The sequence below is a fragment of the Ranitomeya variabilis genome, chromosome 7, assembly GCF_051348905.1.
Source record: "Ranitomeya variabilis isolate aRanVar5 chromosome 7, aRanVar5.hap1, whole genome shotgun sequence".
Lineage (NCBI taxonomy): Eukaryota > Metazoa > Chordata > Amphibia > Anura > Dendrobatidae > Ranitomeya > Ranitomeya variabilis.
This window is the reverse complement of record NC_135238.1, coordinates 202,679,855-202,699,401: the sequence shown is the minus strand read 5'-3', so window position 1 is coordinate 202,699,401 and position 19,547 is coordinate 202,679,855. Positions and strand designations below refer to the sequence as shown.

Sequence of the window (19,547 nt, the reverse complement as noted above, 5' to 3'; positions counted from 1 at the left end):
TCCTGCGGTGTTGGCGTCGGGCCACGTGAGCGCTGCAGCCAATCATCAGCAGCTAATGGGCGCACACTTGCCTCAGACGAAACTATGTAAAGGTGTCAACGCTGCAGCCCATTAGCAGCGACTGATTGTCTGCAGCGCTCATGTGGTATAGCAACGTTACCAGTACCACTGACAGGACGCTGGTAGACTACAGCCTTTAGGATGCTGATTTACTAAACCTCGTGTAACACTGATAAATGTGATAACTGCTACTTCACAAATGTAATTATTGTTGTCCACGAAGCTCCTGCTAGCTGTTGTATGACAATGACATATAGGTCTGTGTGTGCCAGTGTCTGTGCACACAGCCGCCTGCAGTCATGGACTCCTTCCTCTATCTACACTGTACTGTACATTTGGCGCCAGCGCTGACTGACTCCTCAGTGACCCTGCAGCGGAGGGCAGGGCGCCCCGTGCCACAGGAGCGCACAGCCACGCCCCTTCCCATACACAGACTACAGCCACGCCCCTTCTCCCAGTACAGCGCCGCACTACCACGCCCCTTCTCGCATGGTCTTGTTTTGACCAAACCACGCCTCCCTCTCTAACACGCCCCCTCACCCGTAACTTTTTCGCGGGGAAAATTTCGCGGGAAATCAGAGTATAGCGAGAGTCCCAGCTGTGTGCGCATCAGCTCCGCTCATCACCGACAACATGGATCCCTTTAAGCTACAAGTGAGTAATTCTAGTATGTGCCGTCCGCCTCTGGTGCCGCACACGTGTGAATGATGCTGCGGAGCGCATGTCCTCGCTGCGGTTGTAGTTGCTTGCATTCTCCTTGTGTGTCTGCGTTAACGCTTTTGCCGCTCAATTATTACGTAAGCGAACGGAGTTCGGATTGGAGGTGACCGACGTGAGCTGCTCGGAACCGCACCGTGTGAGCGCATTGCTGCTGGTGCAGGGACACGTGCTGCTGCCGCCCGGCGGGGAAAGGGTGCGTCACGTGACAGCGGGGAAAGCGCGCGAAATCCGAGCGTCCGGCTCAGCTGAGGGGCAGTCACATGGTGTCCCCAGCTGTGGGGAGACCCCACTACTATGCTGGTGTGGAGACCCCAGAAATGTGCTGTGGCCGTGTGAAATGACGCAAGGATGAGTAGTGGTATGGTCACACGTGGCGTTTCACAGCACCAGCAAAGTCTATGAGACTTCATTATTATTATTCAGAAATCTCCTGCACACAGCTTGTGTTTTTTTTTTCGTCCTCAGTGTTTTGTGCCTCTACTTGGTTTTTGCAGGTTAGAGCAGGTCACTTCCAGCGGTTTTCACCCATTGGAAGTAAAAAGCAAACAAAAACCCCACAGGTACCAGGTTTTGCTGTGTGTTTATTTTTTGTGCCAAAATCTAATGAAGTAGAATTACTTATTTTTTTTTTTATCTTTCTGTCACTAAACTTTATCAGCTTGCACAAGAGGCGAATGTAGCATGACAAAAATGGAAGCAAAGCAAATAATGCTTCATATTCTGCTTCCTCTTTACATGCCTAGAGAGCAAGTTTTGCTGCAGAAGGGAAAAAAAAACGCCATGTGTGTGAACGTGGCCTAATAAAAAGTCTGCACTCCCCCCTGGTGTAATCCTGGGGTGTGCTGCCGACACTACTGTATATGGGGGTGTACCGGCCGTCGCTCTCTGCCCGGAATCGCTCTTGTAAACTAGCGCTTTACTATGGTTAATGGGCTCGGAAAAAAAAAAAAAAAGCCGCAGATGCTTAAAAACATTGAAAAAAGCGTTGCGGGAATGACCAAGAAAAAGCAAAATTCCTGAAGAATCTTTTCTTTGCTTCCTGAGAGACGTCGTGTGCAGACCCTTGGCCCTGTACACACTTTGCAGATTTTTTTTTTCCCTGCTCAGATCTGTCACAAAACCTGAGCGTTTCCTGAGGCCAGCAAGGTGAATGAGAATCCTGAAATGCAGTGCACATGGGGCATATTTTTTCCTTGCAGATTTAAATCTGCAGCATGTCAATTCTTTGGCTATGTGCACACGTTGCGGATTCGGGTGCGGATTTTTCTGCACCTTTTTTGAAAAATCCACAGGTAAAAGCACTGCGTTTTATCTGCGGATTTACCTCGGAATTCCTGCAGATTTTGTGCGGATTCCTATTGTGGAGCAGGTGTAAACCGCAGCGGAATCCACACAAAAAGTTAACATGCTGCGGAAAATACAACACGGCGTTTCTGCGCGGCATTTTGCGCACTGCGGATCTTGTTTTCCATACGTTAACATGGTACTGTAAAACGCATTGAAAACTGCTGCGAATCTGCAACGTGTGCACATATAGCCTTTCAGCATTTATGTTGCAGATTTTACCCATAATGACTGGGGTGAAAATAATCTGCAACGGCAAGGGTATGTTCACACATTGTGTTTTTGGTGTGGTTTTTTTTATATGCAATTTTTAGCTGCATTTTACAATACTGGCTAGATTTCAGCTATCTCCTGCACACAGCTTGTGTTTATTTTCCCCTCAGTATTTTGTGCAAAACCTAAGGTTTTGCAGCATGAAGCGTGTCACTTCTTTCAACATATTTCACCCATTGAATGCAAAGGGTGGGGAAAAATACACAGGAATCAGGTTTTGGTGGCAACCTGAAGTAAAAAAAAAAAATAAAAAAATTTTTTGCACTGAAGACAAATGTAGCACGACAAAAATACTGCAACAAAAACTAAACAAAACCTGCTTTTTTTTTTGCAATTAGTGTCTTCCTGCCAAGAGAGCAGGTTTTGCCTGCGGGAAAAGGAATGTGTGAACAAAGCCAAACGTGTAAAAACATGCCTATTTTTTGTAGCGTTTCTCCTGCCATGACATGTCGAAACTTATGCTGCAAATATGCACATTAGCTTTGGATATGGATTTTTATTTTGTGACTTTATTTTTACTTTTATAGACTTGAAAATGTCACATATGAGACATTCAGGCCCAGAGTATCGTAATTAACTTTGGGCCTTTTTTTTTTTCCTTGACATAAAATTGTTCATTCTAGACTTCTATGCTGTTTTTCCCCCCCCCTCCCTTACCCAGATATTTTAGCCTCACTCATTTGTGACTTTTTGAAATGTCGCACAAGTTTGGAGCTAATAAAATAAAACAAGCCCAAGAAGAAAATTAGCTGTTTACGGTCCACCCACATTACTCACAACCCCAGTGGGGGAGCATATAACAAGGGGGGGGAACCACCACAAATTACAAAGAGGACACTCCTACAATAATGAAAACCAAAAAAGAATTGGAGTATATGTCCAGACAATTAATATACCAAATTTTATTGAATAAATGCCACAAAAATCAAGACAGAAAATTAAAACAACATATAAATATCCATAAATAGATTCAGTTTAGATAGGTAGCACAGACCAGAAAGCCGGTGCTGTCCATTACCAACGCCGTATAAGTATAACAAATCATATACATAATGCAGAGTTTTGTAACTAGGCACAAGGGGCATATGTTGGGTCGTGTATAGACACCCGTGCAGCCCTGTACACAGGCTTACACTCAAATAGCCAGTAATCAAAAACCCGACCCCATGTACTTACCACAAGAATGGCGTCAGACCTGGACAGCACCGTTGCCCCAACGCGCGTTTCGCGTCGGCTTCGTCAGGGGGCCTAGTTACAAAACTCTGCATTATGTATATGATTTGTTATACTTATACGGCGTTGGTAATGGACAGCACCGGCTTTCTGGTCTGTGCTACCTATCTAAACTGAATCTATTTATGGATATTTACAAGTTTGGAGCTGTTGTACTTCAGTAACAAACTGGAATACAACACTTTTTTTTTTTTTTTCCTAGGTAGGTGAAGACTAGTGTTTTGACTTTTTACCGTATAGAGGTGTAGAAATGGCAAGGTAGGGCATCTTTGATTTTGCAAAAAAGTAATCAACTCCCCTGCGCCATCTTGAAGAATTAGGCAGAAAACACGTCAAATACCGCAAAGGAGGTCACTTAAAGGGAACCAGTCAGGTCCTCCGTGCCCCCAGAACCACCAGAAGGTGCATGTAAACCCCTGCCTAACAGTCCCTGTATTACATTTCACACAAACAGATCTTTAGAAAAAGTATTTCTAAAGTCCATTTATGATTTGTAGATTAGGGCTTTGACTCTTCGAGCAGGTATTAGTGTCCCCAGATTAGTCGGCCCACTTAGCATATTATCATACCCCTGTGGGCATGGTAACATAACTTACAAGCACTGGCATCATTGCAAGCACTATACTTCTTCATGCATGCATGCGGCTTCTTCCCCTCTCATTATTGATCCTTCTCTGCATTGGCAGTGACTTGTACCAGTCCATATTTCTAGACAAGGCAGTGCATGTTCACTGTCCCATGTTGGATGAGCTTTACACATAAGTTTTCCTGCTGTGATTAAGCCTCTTCTTGTTAGTACTTGTCTGATACTTTTACGTATCGTACAGGCATCGCGCCAGCAAATCCCATGTACTTGTGTGTGTTCGATCATGTCCGCTAGAGCCGAGAGGCACACTTTTTATGACCTGCGCTTCACTTTATCTTTATACGCATCAGGTTTTTTTTCTAGGGAGAGAATAGTCACCCTTCTCCATATAAAACAACATCCGTTTTATGCATAAAATATATATATCATGTTGACACCTGATTTAATTGCTGCTAAAAGTTTGTGCAAAAAAACAGTATTTGCTTTGAAATTTCTAAGCGGCTGCCGACAATGGGAGTCAACTAGATTACAAAACATAATAAAAATATCATACATGGTCTTTGGTTTGTATGAAAAGAAAGCTAGATTCTGGGAAGTGCAGATGTGTGGGTATTCTGCCCCTGAATACGGTTAATTGCTGCAGTAAGTTGTGTTAACACCTGCTTCCGGTATGTGAGATTACAGTTATCGAGAGCGCGCCACTTACTGTACTTCCCCTGTATTATATTGGTGTTTATTTTAAGAATGGGAAGCTTTAAAGAGATGTTCCAAGTGTAAAAATAAAACAAAACCGTGAACTAAAAACCCACTGCCGATTTTTAATTCTGGGGGGAAAAAAGTAATCAGTTTCCTGGATCCAATCTTCATCCATTTTTGGTTTAGTGCATCCTGGTTGTGTTTTCTTCTTTTTATTTATTTATTTATTTATTTTTTACATTCAGTGTGGCATCCATTTTTCTTGTATGAAAAATAAATACCGTTGATCAAAGTATCTCCCACCAAATAACAGGCAGCACTTGGATGATGCACAGAGGAAATCTTGCGTGCCTACTAAATTTTGTTTTTACAGACAAGACTGCATAAATGGACACGATTGATCCACAAATTGGATTAAAAAGGAGCATCTCCGTTTTTTTGGAAATCTATATACCGTATATTTGTGTAGAATAGGTCTGCAAAAAAAAAAAAAGAAAGAACCTATTGGTGAACAGCTTCTCTCCAGCGAGATCAAAGGATCGGGCAAATCCAACATGCTGAATGTTTCTTACCCCTCAAAAATGTAGGCCTCCATACACATTACACTGATGTCAGCTCAATCCACTGATGGTCGGGAGAGATGTGTATTGGGCATGTATGATTTCAGACTGCCAATTTACATTGTTCTCCCTGAGATAACCCACCCTCTGACTTGTCAGTCGGCAGATTTCTTACAGAGAACACAGCGCTTGGCCAAACGAGCACTTCTGTGTATGGGACAGTCTGCCGAGATGGCTGTCAGCCGAAGCACTGTTCGGCTGCCAGACATCTAATGTGTATCACAGGGTATGGTCACAGTTTTTTTTTTTTTTTTTTTTTTTGCGCTTTTACCTGTTTTGTTGCACCACCCTCCCGATGTGGGGTGCTAAAAGCCTGGTGGTTAGAGGAAAGCATCATTGGATAGGATAAATCCTTGTTCAGACCTGTGTTTAATATTATGAGCTAAGGCATTGAGATTGTAGCTTGGATTTCTGCTGCAGGTTCCAGAGCAAACTTTTGAGAGAATAGGAGCTAATCTGCTGTTCTCAGCTTTGGCCGCTAAACATACAGCCACTGCCAGAGCGACAAGCAGCTGATTTGTGGGAGTCCCACACCTGGGAATCCCACCAATTTGATATCCATGATGATCTAATCAATATTAGATGCCTGGACTACCCCTTTAATCATGTTGCAAGGATTGGACATTGATCTAAAGGGTTGCTGCCCCCCAATAAATGTCCCGGGGAGGCAGCTTTTATTTTTCTTGTGGAGGAGAGAACATTTGCATTACAGATGGAGGCATAAGGCCCCGTCTCACACAGCGACGCTGCAGCGATACAGACAACGATGCTGATCGCTGCAGCGTCGCTGTGTGGTCGCTGGGGAGCTGTCACACAGACAGCTCTCTCCAGCGACCAACGATCAGGGGAACGACTTCGGCATCGTTGAAACTGTCTTCAACGATGCCAAAGTCCCCCTGCAGCACCCGGGTAACCAGGGTAAACATCGGGTTACTAAGCGCAGGGCCGCGCTTAGTAACCTGATGTTTACCCTGGTTACCAGCGTAAATGCAAAAAAAAAAAAAACAGTACATACTCACCATCTGTTGCCCGTCAGGTCCCTTGGCGTCTGCTTCCTGCTCTGACTGCCGCCGTACAGTGAGAGCAGAGCGCAGCGGTGACGTCACTGCTGTGCTCTCACTTTACGGCGGCAGTCAGAGCAGGAAGCAGACGCCAAGGGACCTGACGGGCAACAGATGGTGAGTATGTACTGTTTGTTTTTTTTTTACATTTACGCTGGTAACCAGGGTAAACATCGGGTTACTAAGCGCGGCCCTGCGCTTAGTAACCCGATGTTTACCCTGGTTACCAGTGAAGACATCGCTGGATCGGTGTCACACACACCGATTCAGCGATGTCAGCGGGACCTCAACGACCAAAAAAAGGTCCAGGCCATTCCGACACGACCAGCGATCTCGCAGCAGGGGCCTGATCACTGGTACGTGTCACACATAGCGAGATCGCTACTGAGGTCGCTGTTGCGTCACAAAACTTGTGACTCAGCAGCGATCTCGCTAGCGATCTCGCTATGTGAGACGGGGCCTTTACTGTAAGAGTCTGGTTTGTGTTGACCATAGCATTGGACATGCTTCACATTTTTTATTTTATTTTCTAAACTGTGGTTTAAAGTATGTCCCTACTTTTTCCTTTACAGAAAACTGAACTTTCAAAATCGAAGAATTTCCACAAATTTCGTAATGTGAAATTAATTTCCATGGAGACCTCATCATCTTCCGATGACAGTTGTGACAGTTTTGGCTCCGATAATTTTGCAAACACAGTAAGTGTGGTAGAAGCATGCTCGGGAACTGTGCTCTCCATGCTGGAAATGCAAGTAATGTGTTGTGCTTGATTAGAACCTGCATGCTTCTGCTAACATTTCTATAGAGCGCTTATGAATGTACACCATCTCCTGTAATTTCATTTTACTTTTTGCTAGCGGGTCTAGGTAGTAATTGTTGGGAGTAGATTATCTACTTATTCTCCCCTTTGAAATGTCACCTGACCTAAGATGCTTGATGATTGCCATAACAGCTCTGAAATGGTTATTAAACCTCGGCCATTTTCTTAGTAACAAAAGCTATTCTTTCATAGTGCACTTGTAAATGTGATTTTTCACTCTGCGCTTTTTATGGAAAATTACTCAGCTTAAATTGTATATATACATTTTTTTTTTTTTTTTTCCTTTTTTAATTTTTTTTTTCCATTTACTCTGTCAGAAAAACATGTTTAGAAAAGGCACAAGCCAAGAACTGGCCAAAATATTCTCTCAGGATTCGGATTCAGAATCGTTTTGTGGATTTACAGAAAGTGACATGGTGAGTAGTGTATTAAAAAAATATATATTACAGTACTGCCACTGTTTTTCAGCTGTAGCTGAAGTGCATTTCTATCATTTACAAAATTTTGTGGTGGAAAGTATGATTAATTTGTCATCCGTGCTGTTCTTCGCCCCCATCCTGCTAAGCTCCATCGACTTTTCAAAAAGTTTGGCTGAAAAATTAACAGAAGTTGAAAACTGTTTGTTTTTTTTGTTTTTTTTTATAAATTGCCTACTCTACCTCTTTAACCTGTTAACCCTTCTGCCATTTTCCGTTTTTGTGTTCTCGTTTTTTTTTGCTCCCCTGCTTGCCAGAGCCATAACTTTTTTTTCAGTCAATATCGCCATGTGAGGGCTTGTTTTTTGCGGGACGAGTCGGACTTTTGAGCAACACCACTAGTTTTAACATAACATGTACTGGAAAATGGGAAACGAAATTCCAAGTGCGGATGCGATTCTACAGTTTTTTTTTTGTTTTGTTTTTTTTTTACATGTTTACTAAATGCTAAAACTGACCTGTCATTATGATTCTCCAGGACATTACAGATTCATACACCATACACCAAACATGTCTTAAGTTCTTTTTTTACTTACGTGGTGAAAAAAAATCCCAAACTTGTTGAAAAAGCGCCATTTTCCGAGACCTGCAACATCTCAATTTTTTGTTATCTGAGGCTGGGTGAGGGCTTATTTTTTGCTCTCTGAGCTGACATTTTTATTGATACAATGTATTGATCACCTTTTATTGCAATGTAGCGGAGACCAAACGTAATTCTGGCGTTACGATTTTTTTCTCTCGTTACACCATTTACTGATCAGGTTAATTATTTTTTTTATATATTGATGGATTGGGCTGTTCTGAATGTGGCTATACCAAATATGTGTATATTTGATTTTTTTTTTTTTCTGCATGCTTCAGTAGTCTCCATGGGAGCTGCAGTACTTTGATCGCCTCTGCCACACAGGTGAAAATCAGATCGCCTGTGTCTAGCAGAACTGCTCACTTGCTATGATTGCGGATCGATGTTCATGGCAATGACAACCACAGAGGTCTGCTGCAGACCTCTGGTTGTCATGCCGACCTATCGGCGACCCGCGATCATGTGACGGGGTCAATGATGGGCACAACAGCCAGTGAAACGCTTCCTGTAAGTGTGAGTTAAATGCCGCTGTCAGAGATTAGCAGCGGCATTTGACTAGTTAACCGCCACGGGTATATTGCGATTCCACCCGCAGCTGTTGCGGGCACGTCAGCTATATAGAAAATGTAAAGCCTACCACCACAGGCCGCCCCGGAGCACGAGCATATCATTAACTGAAAATAACGATTAAACAGCAAACACAAGATTTCATAAACCATGGTTTCCTTTCAACCTGACACTGTGTGTTGGTTTCTGAACACAATCCTGCTGACAAGTTCACTTTTAAGTGTTTTTTGTTTTTTTTGTTTTTTTTCGTAAAGAAAATTGAATCTGATTCTGAAGAAGAGAAGCCTAAAATGCTTAGAAGGTCCACAAGAGGTCAAGCCAAAAAGAATATAGAAGCAAAAAAGAATTTACCCCTGAAAGTAGCTCTGAAGTTTCCACCAAAGAGGAGTCAAAGAATAAGTCCACCAAAGAAGGAAGAACAGGCAGAAGCGAAGAAAAAACAAAAGGAGGAGTCCGATGAGTCTGATAATGAGGGAGGTGCTGATTTTTTAAAGAAACGTGCCATGAACATCAAACAAAACAAAGAAATGGTATGTGAAGTGCTAGGATATTATTCCATGTATGATAAATAACCTTCTGTCCTGACCTGCACTTTCATCTGGGTGGATAGGTTGGCATTCCAATAGGTCTGTCAAAGGTCAGATAATTGGTCCCAATTATCTGGTGGTGTCCTCCTTTTTTCCTTGTTAGGTCTGTGTCAAAGGTCTTTTATTTTTTAGGTATGTGAGGGCCTTCTCCACTTCAATGTAGCTGTCTTCTTATGTCAGTGTCATAAGTACACACTTCCACGGAAAATTGCCGAAAGCACCCACCTGGACCTTACTTTAGTTAACTGATTAGGTGCCAAATTTTTAACTTCTTATATCCCTACAATGCAGAGGCGAAGTAAAAAAAAAAAAAAACACAAACTTTTTATTCCACACTTCAGCCACTATTACATGGTGTCCAGTTCAATATTAAAAATTTGGTGATAGGTCCTCTACTAAGTGTATGTCTACATGTAGTTGCAATGAGTTAAATCTGTCTTAACTCCTAGATCTGATCTTAATTCCTGTGAATGTGAATCGCAACAATACTATGGTCAGTCTAGTTCACCGCAGCTTTGAATATATATATATATATATATATATATATATACACACATATATATATATATATATATATATATATATATATATATATATATATATATATATATATATATATATATATATATATATATATATATATATATATATACACATATATATATATATATATATATATATATATATATATATATATACACACACACACACACACACACACACACACACACACACACACACACACACACACACACACACACACACTTCAAAGCTGCGGTGAACTAGACTGACCATAGTATTGTTGTGAGATATGTATATTAATTTTTTTTTTTTTCTTTTTAATTTATTTTAACCCATTACATCATATTTTTCAGCTTGCAAAGTTGATGTCAGAACTTAAAAGCATGCCTGACTTCCTATCAAGCCCTTGTCCATTCTCTCCCTCCTTGGTAAGTGGCAGATATTTTTAATCTTCCTCATTTATTACAACCGTAATGAGTATTAAAAGCAATGTGTTGAGACTTTATGGTTGAAATTTATTTGATATGTTTAGTTATGTACTTCTTTTACTTCAGAAAATAAAACGTACTCCTAGAACACCGCGTACTCCTGGACAGATGAGAAGGAATCCAGAAAGAAGCTCTCGGCCTCATACCAGATCCAAATCTCTTGTTGACGGTCCTCCCAGCCCCACCCCATATGATGACGAGGAGGAGGAAGATGACCGCTACTATTTGATTAGAAAAAGAAAGATGTACGAGGAGTCTGATGTAAGTTCACACAACTCTTCCTCATTAAGATTGTTGATGACAAATGCTTATTGACACTATAAAATGCAGTTGTATTGCAACTATCTACTTCTGTAATGGTACCATCATATGTAGTCACTTAATTTATCATTCAAGTCTATTATGTACGTAACAGCTGCTTCTTGTCCAGCTTTCATCTCCTTTTCAGCTGCTGATTTTGCAATTTTTGTTTCTAAACTTCCTGAATTGTAACCCTCACCTATGGCAATATGTTATTTATTTGGTCCAGAAACAGAATTTTGATGATTTTCATTTGATAATAATCCATCTTGATGTTAAATTCCTTCACAGGAAGACCATTATGTTCCCAGATTCCGTCGACAGACTTCCTTGACCATTCCCCATGTAGTCCGACCAGTTGAAGACATAACACAAGAGGAACTGGATGGCATCTGCGTCAATGGACGAGAAAAAGTCTACAACAGAGTTACAGTGAGTATCATTTACAAAGGTGCAGTGAAGATAGTGATTGTTTTATGATTACATCATTTTGACACTTCTATCTTACTAAATTCATGATTTTCTTTTGTCCTTGCCATTTTTGTGAAAAAATGCACTATTCTTATATATCTCTGCATGTTTATGGAGAAGTGCAAAGGCACAATCTGAAGTCATAATGACAACTTACATGGTTGGGGTTTTACACGAATATGTAATTTTCTTTTCTTTAAAAAGCACATTTTACTTATCCTCTTACATGCGGTTTTAGATGACCTATTGGCATAATTGCTTAAAGGGGTATTCTCAATGTATTAAATTGCTTTAGTTAGACAGCATGAAAGTAAGCAAGTTTGGAATTGACCTGCTTTTTCTACCTGCTGTCATTCTCTAGCAACATCAACTTTTATCTTGCATAGTGTACAGCTGTTTTCCATGGAGCTCAGTCACTAGTGCCTGCCCAGATCCTGGCATAGTGTGCAGCTACATTCCAGTATAAAGGGTTAACTCTTCATACTCCAGTAAGCTCTTTCCAATCCATTGACTTTTTTTTTTTTTTTTTAAACACTGTTTACCTTCATTCCAGCTCTTGACAAGCTGCTGTTAAAATATTGCAAAATCACCAGCCAACAGCAATGACTTCTCCAAGAGTAGGTTTACTAATCGCAGCTCTTGCTGGCCAGAGCCTGTGCTTGTTCAATCACTGAATTTACATATAGAGAGAAGTGTAGACTCAGAACAAACCACTGATTGCTTAATGGGTTACAGCAGAACTTGTGCTGAGCTTTATGGTTCTCCAAGGAGGAGAGTCCAACTGCCAGAGTCCAGGAAGTGAGGTGCATAGATCTGAGCTGCTAAAGAGTCACCTTAAAAATATCCCTTTAATTTTGCATGTCACTTGTTTTTACTTAGGGTTCAACCTGTCATCAGTGTCGTCAGAAGACAATAGACACAAAAACCAACTGCAGAAATCCCGATTGTATGGGTGTGAGAGGCCAGTTCTGTGGCCCCTGCCTAAGAAACCGATATGGGGAGGAAGTGAAGACTGCACTATTAGATCCCGTAAGTCAGCTTTTTTTTTTTTTTTTTTTTACGTACAAGTTTTTTTTTTTTTTTTTTTTTTGTGAATTTACTTTAACTTTTTTATACTTGACATTTTCTTTTCAGGAATGGAGATGCCCACCATGTAGAGGGATCTGTAACTGCAGTTTCTGTAGACAGCGTAAAGGCCGGTGTGCCACAGGTGTTTTGGTTTACCTGGCCAAGTACCATGGATATGATAATGCACATGCCTATCTGAGCAGGTATTGTTTATTTCTAGAATTAAAATTTCCCAACATTTGCACCAGTGCTGTTTTTAGGCACATATTTTTTAACAAATATTCTGTTTGCTTTTTGCAGCTTGAAGCGTGAATTGGAGATGGAAGACTGAGATTATCTTATGCATCACTGCTGTAGACAACAACAAAAAAAGCTGATTGTTAGCCTGAAAGAAATATTGCATTTTGTCTACATACTGTTTGCAAGCAAATTGTTTTATAGTAGTTACGGTGTAAATCTGAATGTGAATTAGTAGGGCTGTGCACACAACATTCCATTTTTATTTTATTTTTTTTAAATGTTTCATTTTTTTTTTTTTTTTTTATAGGAGGCTGAAGTTATATGGTCATGTAGCGCAAAAGTGTTAGAAAACCTCTATTGTTCAAGCCAGTGTAATGTAAAAAAGAAAAATCCACTACCAAAACTGTATAATGAAAAACTGGTCTTATCGCGCATATTAATCTATCCAACCACAGCGTATATTTCTGCTCATAAATGAGGCCCATTGTGTTGTAAAAAGTGTTTTATAACTGTACATAGACTAAATGAAGGTTGGCTTTCTTACATAAGCAACCGATATATATTTTTGCCCTAAAAAAGCCTCCTACCTTAGATGAGAAGTCACTGTATTACTATTTCATGTATGTGAGTCTTGCATCTTATTCTAGGTCTCCGTTAACAGGAAATGTATCTCCACTGGACGGGTCACTTGGTGGATAACAGGTTAAATGAATTGATCCACAAACTAATGAAACACTGGTGTCGTAGTAATAAACTGCGATGTTCTGGTGCACTTTAATAATTAGGAATCTAAAATGTGTCATGTTAGAGTTAAAGGGGTTGTCCAGTCTTGTGAATCTTTACAGTGCACTCGCTGCACGCTGTCAGGATTCTCTGGTATTGCTGCCAAGACTGGACAGCCACGTGACCACAAGAATGTGATTAGCATTCTTCTGGCCATCTTCCTACTAGACCTGCTCAACCTCGGTCAATACAAGTGAACGTAGAGAGGCTACACATGTGTAATCGGCACTTGACGGGCATGTATGCAAGTGACTACCTGCTCCTAGCACTGGAGAATCCTGACTGCTTGTGGTGCGTGCTGTAAGGAGTCACATAGTGACGGCATACTTTTTTAGCAAAGGACCGGTGGATCCTTTTAATTCAAGGTTTGATTTTAACAAGCTTCTGTAGGAACATGACGATTGTCACCTACCTGCTGAGTGTAAATATTTTTTTTCTTCCTTACTTGTGCCCTGCTTTTTAGGAAATGCACTCTGTATTTTAATGTCTAATCTGAGGTCTCTTGGTAAATACTCTCATTTCCCTCTGAAATAAGGGTTGGGGCACCTCAATATGTATATGAACATCCTCTTAGGCCTCCTGGTAATGTATGAAGTAAGACATCATTTGGTTTTTAGTGTTCATGCTCCTCATGTAAACATATACTGTTAGCAGATTGTGTTTGGGACCGCAAAGAAAATGGTAATGCCAGTTCTCAATTAATGATGATCTGAGAACGGACCATTATGACCAGGCCAACTGCGACTTTCCTGACCTGAACAGCCTCCTAGGCTTATAGAATATATAAGGCTGCTAAATTCAGATCAAGAGACCCGTAGTCGTCAGAATTTGGACCGTGAATGTCGGATGTGTGAAACTGAGCATGTTCATATACATCCAAGAGGAACAAACTCCACACAGAAGTCTGAGAAATACTTTCTAAGGACAGGAGTGCAGACAGATAATTACACCCCCCCCCCCCCCCCCCCATAGAAAAATTAAAGTGCTGTATACTTGAAATAGGCCATGTAATGCAAATTAGTGTTTTAGCTAAATTCATACTTTTTTGGTTTATAGCACTGTATCATGGTTCTTGGTTTTCTACCAGTTCATGTTTAAATAAAATAGTTTTTCTATATAGATGTGTGTGGCCGTTCATGTGTAACACATTGTGCACATCAGTCCACACAAAAATGGGACACAATGGAATAACGAGTGTTGAGCGAGGAGTTCTCCCTCCGTGGGTAGCAGCTACATGCACACTGTTCTGTAAGGGTTTTGTTCGTAATCTATTTTCAGAATACATACCGTAATTAAAATGGAGACAGCTGGCTACGATTCTGATGCAGGATGATATATAAAAGGCATATTATATTCATGTTTAGATATAATCACGGTTCCTGCAGCGACTGAATCGTAGCTGTGGTTGTTTATGTCTATGATTTAAAAAAACTATAAAAATTTAAACAGCTGCATAGAGAGCGTATTATGTGGAGACTAGCAATTGTACAGCTCGCCGCTGAACTTTCTCCATTAAAAATTTACATTGTCCAAGCTGTGGTCAAAAGGTGCACACCACGATCATGTCAAACATATACAGTATTTTTTATATATTTTTTGGGGTTTGCAATTGAAGCAGAAAATGCCATGTTCTCACCCTGCCACTCTTTATTTTATGTCACACACTTAACAATAAAGCCACACCAGCAAGAATCCATTTTGAAGGTCTCTCCTTGGTCTTCAAGTGAAATGCCCAAATGTAGGTCGATCCTCTTAATTTTGTCTTGTAAACGGGACACTCGTACATGTTCCTTGTGTCTTGCTTGTCATTGGGAATGGCTTTCACAAATATAACAGGCATCATGGGATTGGGAGCCTTTAAACGCGCTTCAACAATATGTCCTCCTTGAACGTCCCACTGTGCCCCTGGATAAAACACAATAGATTTAACAAAATATTTCCTGCAATAAGTAATAGTATAATGCACAGCTTCCCATGAAAGCTATCGCCGCTCTGCAGTATCTTGGATATGTAGCAGAAATATGTCCATTTGATCAGTGAAAAAAATATGTAACCTGGTTTTACTATGTCAACTTGGTCCAATATCTGATTGACACCCATTTAATAAGGACTGACTTGACAGCCTTGGAGCGATATGAGGCTGTTGAGCATAGAATATCTTCTCTGGAGTGCGCTGGTCACACCATATCGAAGCACTGTCCCAAACTAGCAGAGCTCATCAATATGAGATCAGTGAGGGTTTGGGAACCTCACTGATAAACTATTGCAAGCTCTGGTGGGGGAAGGATGTGAGGTGCAATACATGGCTCCATTGTGTGTAGCTGGTGCCGCAGAACAGCTTGTATTCAAAACCCCCTTTAAAGCACTACAGTATCTTTTTTATTAGCACTGGAGTGGTCCTATTAACCTAAGTTCCCGTCTTATACTTCTCCAGATGCTGTTATGCTTTATGCTGTTTTCAGCTCATCCCGGTGCCGCTCTTGTGCCAATCCGCCATCTTGTGACCGCAGCTCCTGACTGACCATAAGTCAGAGGTAACGGCGACAGCTTTCAGTGTAAATCTATAAGAATCTTGTTCTGGCTCTCATAGACTTAAGGCCCCGTCACACACAGCGACGCTGCAGCGATACAGACAACGATGCTGATCGCTGCAGCGTCGCTGTTGTGTCGCTGTGTGGTCGCTGGGGAGCTGTCACACAGACAGCTCTCTCCAGCGACCAACGATCAGGGGAACGACTTCGGCATCGTTGAAACTGTCTTCAACAATGCCGAAGTCCCCCTGCAGCACCCGGGTAACCAGGGTAAACATCGGGTTACTAAGTGCAGGGCCGCGCTTAGTAACCCGATGTTTACCCTGGTTACCAAAAAAAACAAACACTACATACTCACCATCTGTTGCCCGTCAGGTCCCTTGCCGTCTGCTTCCTGCTCTGACTGCCGCCGTACAGTGAGAGCAGAGCGCAGCGGTGACGTCACTGCCGTGCTGTGCTCTCACTGTACGGCGGCACTCAGAGCAGGAAGCAGACTGCAAGGGACCTGACGGGCAACAGATGGTGAGTATGTAGTGTTTGTTTTTTTTTACATTTACGCTGGTAACCAGGGTAAACATCGGGTTACTAAGCGCGGCCCTGCGCTTAGTAACCCGATGTTTACCCTGGTTACCAGTGAAGACATCGCTGGATCGGTGTCACACACACCGATTCAGCGATGTCAGCGGGACCTCAACGACCAAAAAAAGGTCCAGGCCATTCCGACACGACCAGCGATCTCACAGCAGGGGCCTGATCGCTGGTACGTGTCACACATAGCGAGATCGCTACTGAGGTCGCTGTTGCGTCACAAAACTTGTGACTCAGCAGCGATCTCGCTAGCGATCTCGCTATGTGAGACGGGGCCTTTACATTGAGGTAAACTCCGGCTCACTCGGCAAACATTGGAGCTATCTGTCAGTTCACCAACCTTAGATGACTGGGGTCGTGCTGATAACAGATGAAGATGGAGGCTCGTAAGTAGAAGACTAGGAGCGACAAAATTAGATCGGTGATGCCATTCCAGCGGGGGTTTTTTTTTTTTTTTTTAAAGGGTATAATCTCGAGGGGGAAACCTGACCTAGGACTCTGATCTCAAAGTTATGCATTTAATTTAAATAGCCCAGATATGTAAAAAATGAGTGACAGTGAGGCCAGATGCCCCTTATATGATTATTTAGAATCCATATCCCGAGGTTCATTCTATGCTGTTATTGCTTTTTGTGTCCAATGTGGCATCATATTGCGCTCTCCATTATTGTCTGAAATGCACATGTACTGGAGGTAAACATTAAGGCTCCGATTCTGGCATGAAAGCTTTGAGAAATGGCAAAATTTAGGTGCAGCTCGGAACTTCACTTAAATTTTGTGACTTCTGGCATCTCCCAGCTCTGCCGCAATGGGCAAAGCTGGGGTGGAATGGGGTTCATGACGCCATAAATATTACTTCAGTGGTGGATGTAATCGGATTTGTGGCGAGGAGCACATAGAGGCTCATGCCCACACGTCAATTGCTTCTGACCCATAAAGGAGTGTCTGACACTAGCATTGAAAAATATTTAGAATTGAGTCTTCAGTGGTTGATACCTTAATGGCTAACTGAAAAGATGGTAACAAATTGCAAGCTTCCGAGACTACTCGGGTCTCTTCATCAGGCATAGACTAATACAACATCTGAAGAATCACATATTTATACACCGCACAGAACTGTCATTTAAGGACACAACTGTTAATCACTTATCACTCTCCCATAATGACAGTTCTGTGCTGTGTTGTGTATAAATATGTGATTCTTCAGATGTTGTATTAGTCTTTGCCTGATGAAGAGACCTGAGTAGTCTCGGAAGCTTGCAATCTGTTACCATCTTTTCAGTTAGCCATTAAAAGGTATCAACCACTGAGGACTCTCAATTCTAAATATTTTTCTATCTACTGGCTAACACGGTACCAAGATATATATCTTGCCTGTGACTCTAGCATGTCACCTTATCAAGACTTGAAATGAACAATGCTGGTCTTGAAGAATCTGGCCCTAAATATTTATGCAAATACTCTAACCCTCAATAATGTGTTCATGACTCTCTGTAATTCTTGCTTTTAGTTGCATATCCTTTGGATGAAGAGGCAAAACTTGGACTGTTATTTCCTATATGCCTGCAGACATATGACGTGTTACAGTACCTAATACTAGTGTATGCACGCCTACCTTCCAGGTGCAGCCCATATATGTATGCACCTTCCCTGGCTGGCTGAGAAAATTCTTCCTTGTATTTCTTCATTACATCGACTGTAAGATGCATCTTATCCAGGGGCCATTCATTTTTCCGTGCTAAACTTTGCATGACAGCTGCAAGAATAGTTTTAGTTGAATAATATAATTCTCAAATTGGTTCTTTTTTTTTTTTTTTTTTATAATCGTGCAGCATCTGTAACCACAGAGCTAAACACCAGTTTGCAAGATGTGATATTCTCATAAATGTATGTTTCATAGTTAGATAAATAGCATGAGTGAAATAAGAAACATAAGCGGCAAAAGAGCTTATTTTCCAGCAGGCATGCAAATTCCACATATCATTCTTTATAATCTGTGATTTATTCATGACTGAGAAACAGCAGTAACTGATGGTCATTTTTTTTTTTTATATTATACATGCCAATGGATAATCTTCATTGATGGGTTTGTAAATAATACCTGCATGGTTTGCCTTGGTCTGACTTGAAAAGTAATGGTTATACAAAGTGACCAACGTGAGCATTTCACCAACTGTGCAGTCATGAACTCCTGGGTGATCTCTATCGTTTTACTTTATCTAATTATCTTGAATATTGGCTCTGTTCCAGAGTTGACAAAAACATTTTTCAAGACCCTAGTTCAGTGGTCACATCAGTAGTCTGGCAGCGGGTCCATAGCACTGCAAACCTACTTCCAGCATCCCTGGCCCCATCTTTCATTTGTAAATGGAAACACGAGAAGCAATGGAATGACACTAAATAGGAGAAGATACAGATTAGATATTAGAAAAAAACTTTTTGACAGTGAGGGTGATCAATGAGTGGAACAGGCTACCACGAGAGGTGGCGAGTTCTCCTTCAATGGAAGTCTTCAAACAAAGGCTGGACAGACATCTGGGATGATTTAGTGAATCCTGCATTGAACAGGCTGTTGGACAGGATGACCCTGGAGGTTCCATGGCTCTATAATCTTCAGATTAGTAGGTTCTGCATAGTATCGCAGGGGTAACCAGAAGAGGCAACAAGAAACAGGTAGCAGGAGGATCGCAGTGCTCTGGTCCTTGAGCTACAGATTACTGATGCGGCCCCTGGACCAGGGTCCTGCAGATCTTTCTCTACTCTCCATAATTTAGCCACAGGCTCTCTTAAGTTACCATTACAAATAAGCATCCAATGGAACTTTTTTATTTTGCATTTCTACAAAATCCAACAAGAGAACCCTAGAGATTTATGTATAGCCTCACATACTGCTCAGGTTGTACAGAAGTGTAATATGGCAATGTGCATGA

At 41.4% G+C, this 19,547-nt stretch overlaps 2 protein-coding genes across 3 annotated transcripts in view; one reads left to right on the top strand and one right to left on the bottom strand.

The window, feature by feature from the left end:
• Positions 1–576: 576 nt before the first annotated feature.
• On the top strand, positions 577–14,619 carry CDCA7 (cell division cycle associated 7). Of its 2 annotated transcripts, none has more exons than XM_077272674.1 (10): positions 577–714; positions 7,166–7,291; positions 7,731–7,829; positions 9,294–9,569; positions 10,502–10,576; positions 10,703–10,897; positions 11,228–11,368; positions 12,287–12,436; positions 12,542–12,678; positions 12,776–14,619. In XM_077272674.1, the coding sequence occupies exons 1-10, from the start codon at positions 694–696 to the stop codon at positions 12,804–12,806; spliced, it is 1,251 nt and encodes a 416-aa protein (XP_077128789.1). In that variant the 5' UTR covers positions 577–693; the 3' UTR covers positions 12,807–14,619. The 2 variants fall into 2 exon arrangements, with proteins under 2 accessions (XP_077128789.1, XP_077128790.1); XM_077272675.1 differs by lacking the exon at positions 577–714 and adding an exon at positions 1,020–1,138.
• Positions 12,996–19,547, bottom strand: part of LOC143784436 (dynein axonemal heavy chain 11-like) — a 248,080-nt gene continuing 241,528 nt past the window's right edge. Inside the window, exons 47-48 of the mRNA XM_077272673.1 lie at positions 18,233–18,373; positions 12,996–15,403 (exon numbers count right to left, since the gene is read on the bottom strand). Coding sequence (XP_077128788.1) covers positions 15,156–15,403; positions 18,233–18,373 — 389 coding nt within the window. The 3' untranslated portion in view covers positions 12,996–15,155. The remainder of the gene's footprint in view (positions 15,404–18,232; positions 18,374–19,547) is intronic.

Excerpts from the sequence above, each read along its gene's own strand:
- CDCA7 (XM_077272674.1), top strand. The coding sequence starts at position 694 with ATGGATCCCTTTAAGCTACAA. Across the intron at positions 7,830-9,293 it reads GATTTACAGAAAGTGACATG|AAAATTGAATCTGATTCTGA; the intron begins GTGAGTAGTGTA and ends TTTTTCGTAAAG. Across the intron at positions 12,679-12,775 it reads GCACATGCCTATCTGAGCAG|CTTGAAGCGTGAATTGGAGA; the intron begins GTATTGTTTATT and ends TGCTTTTTGCAG.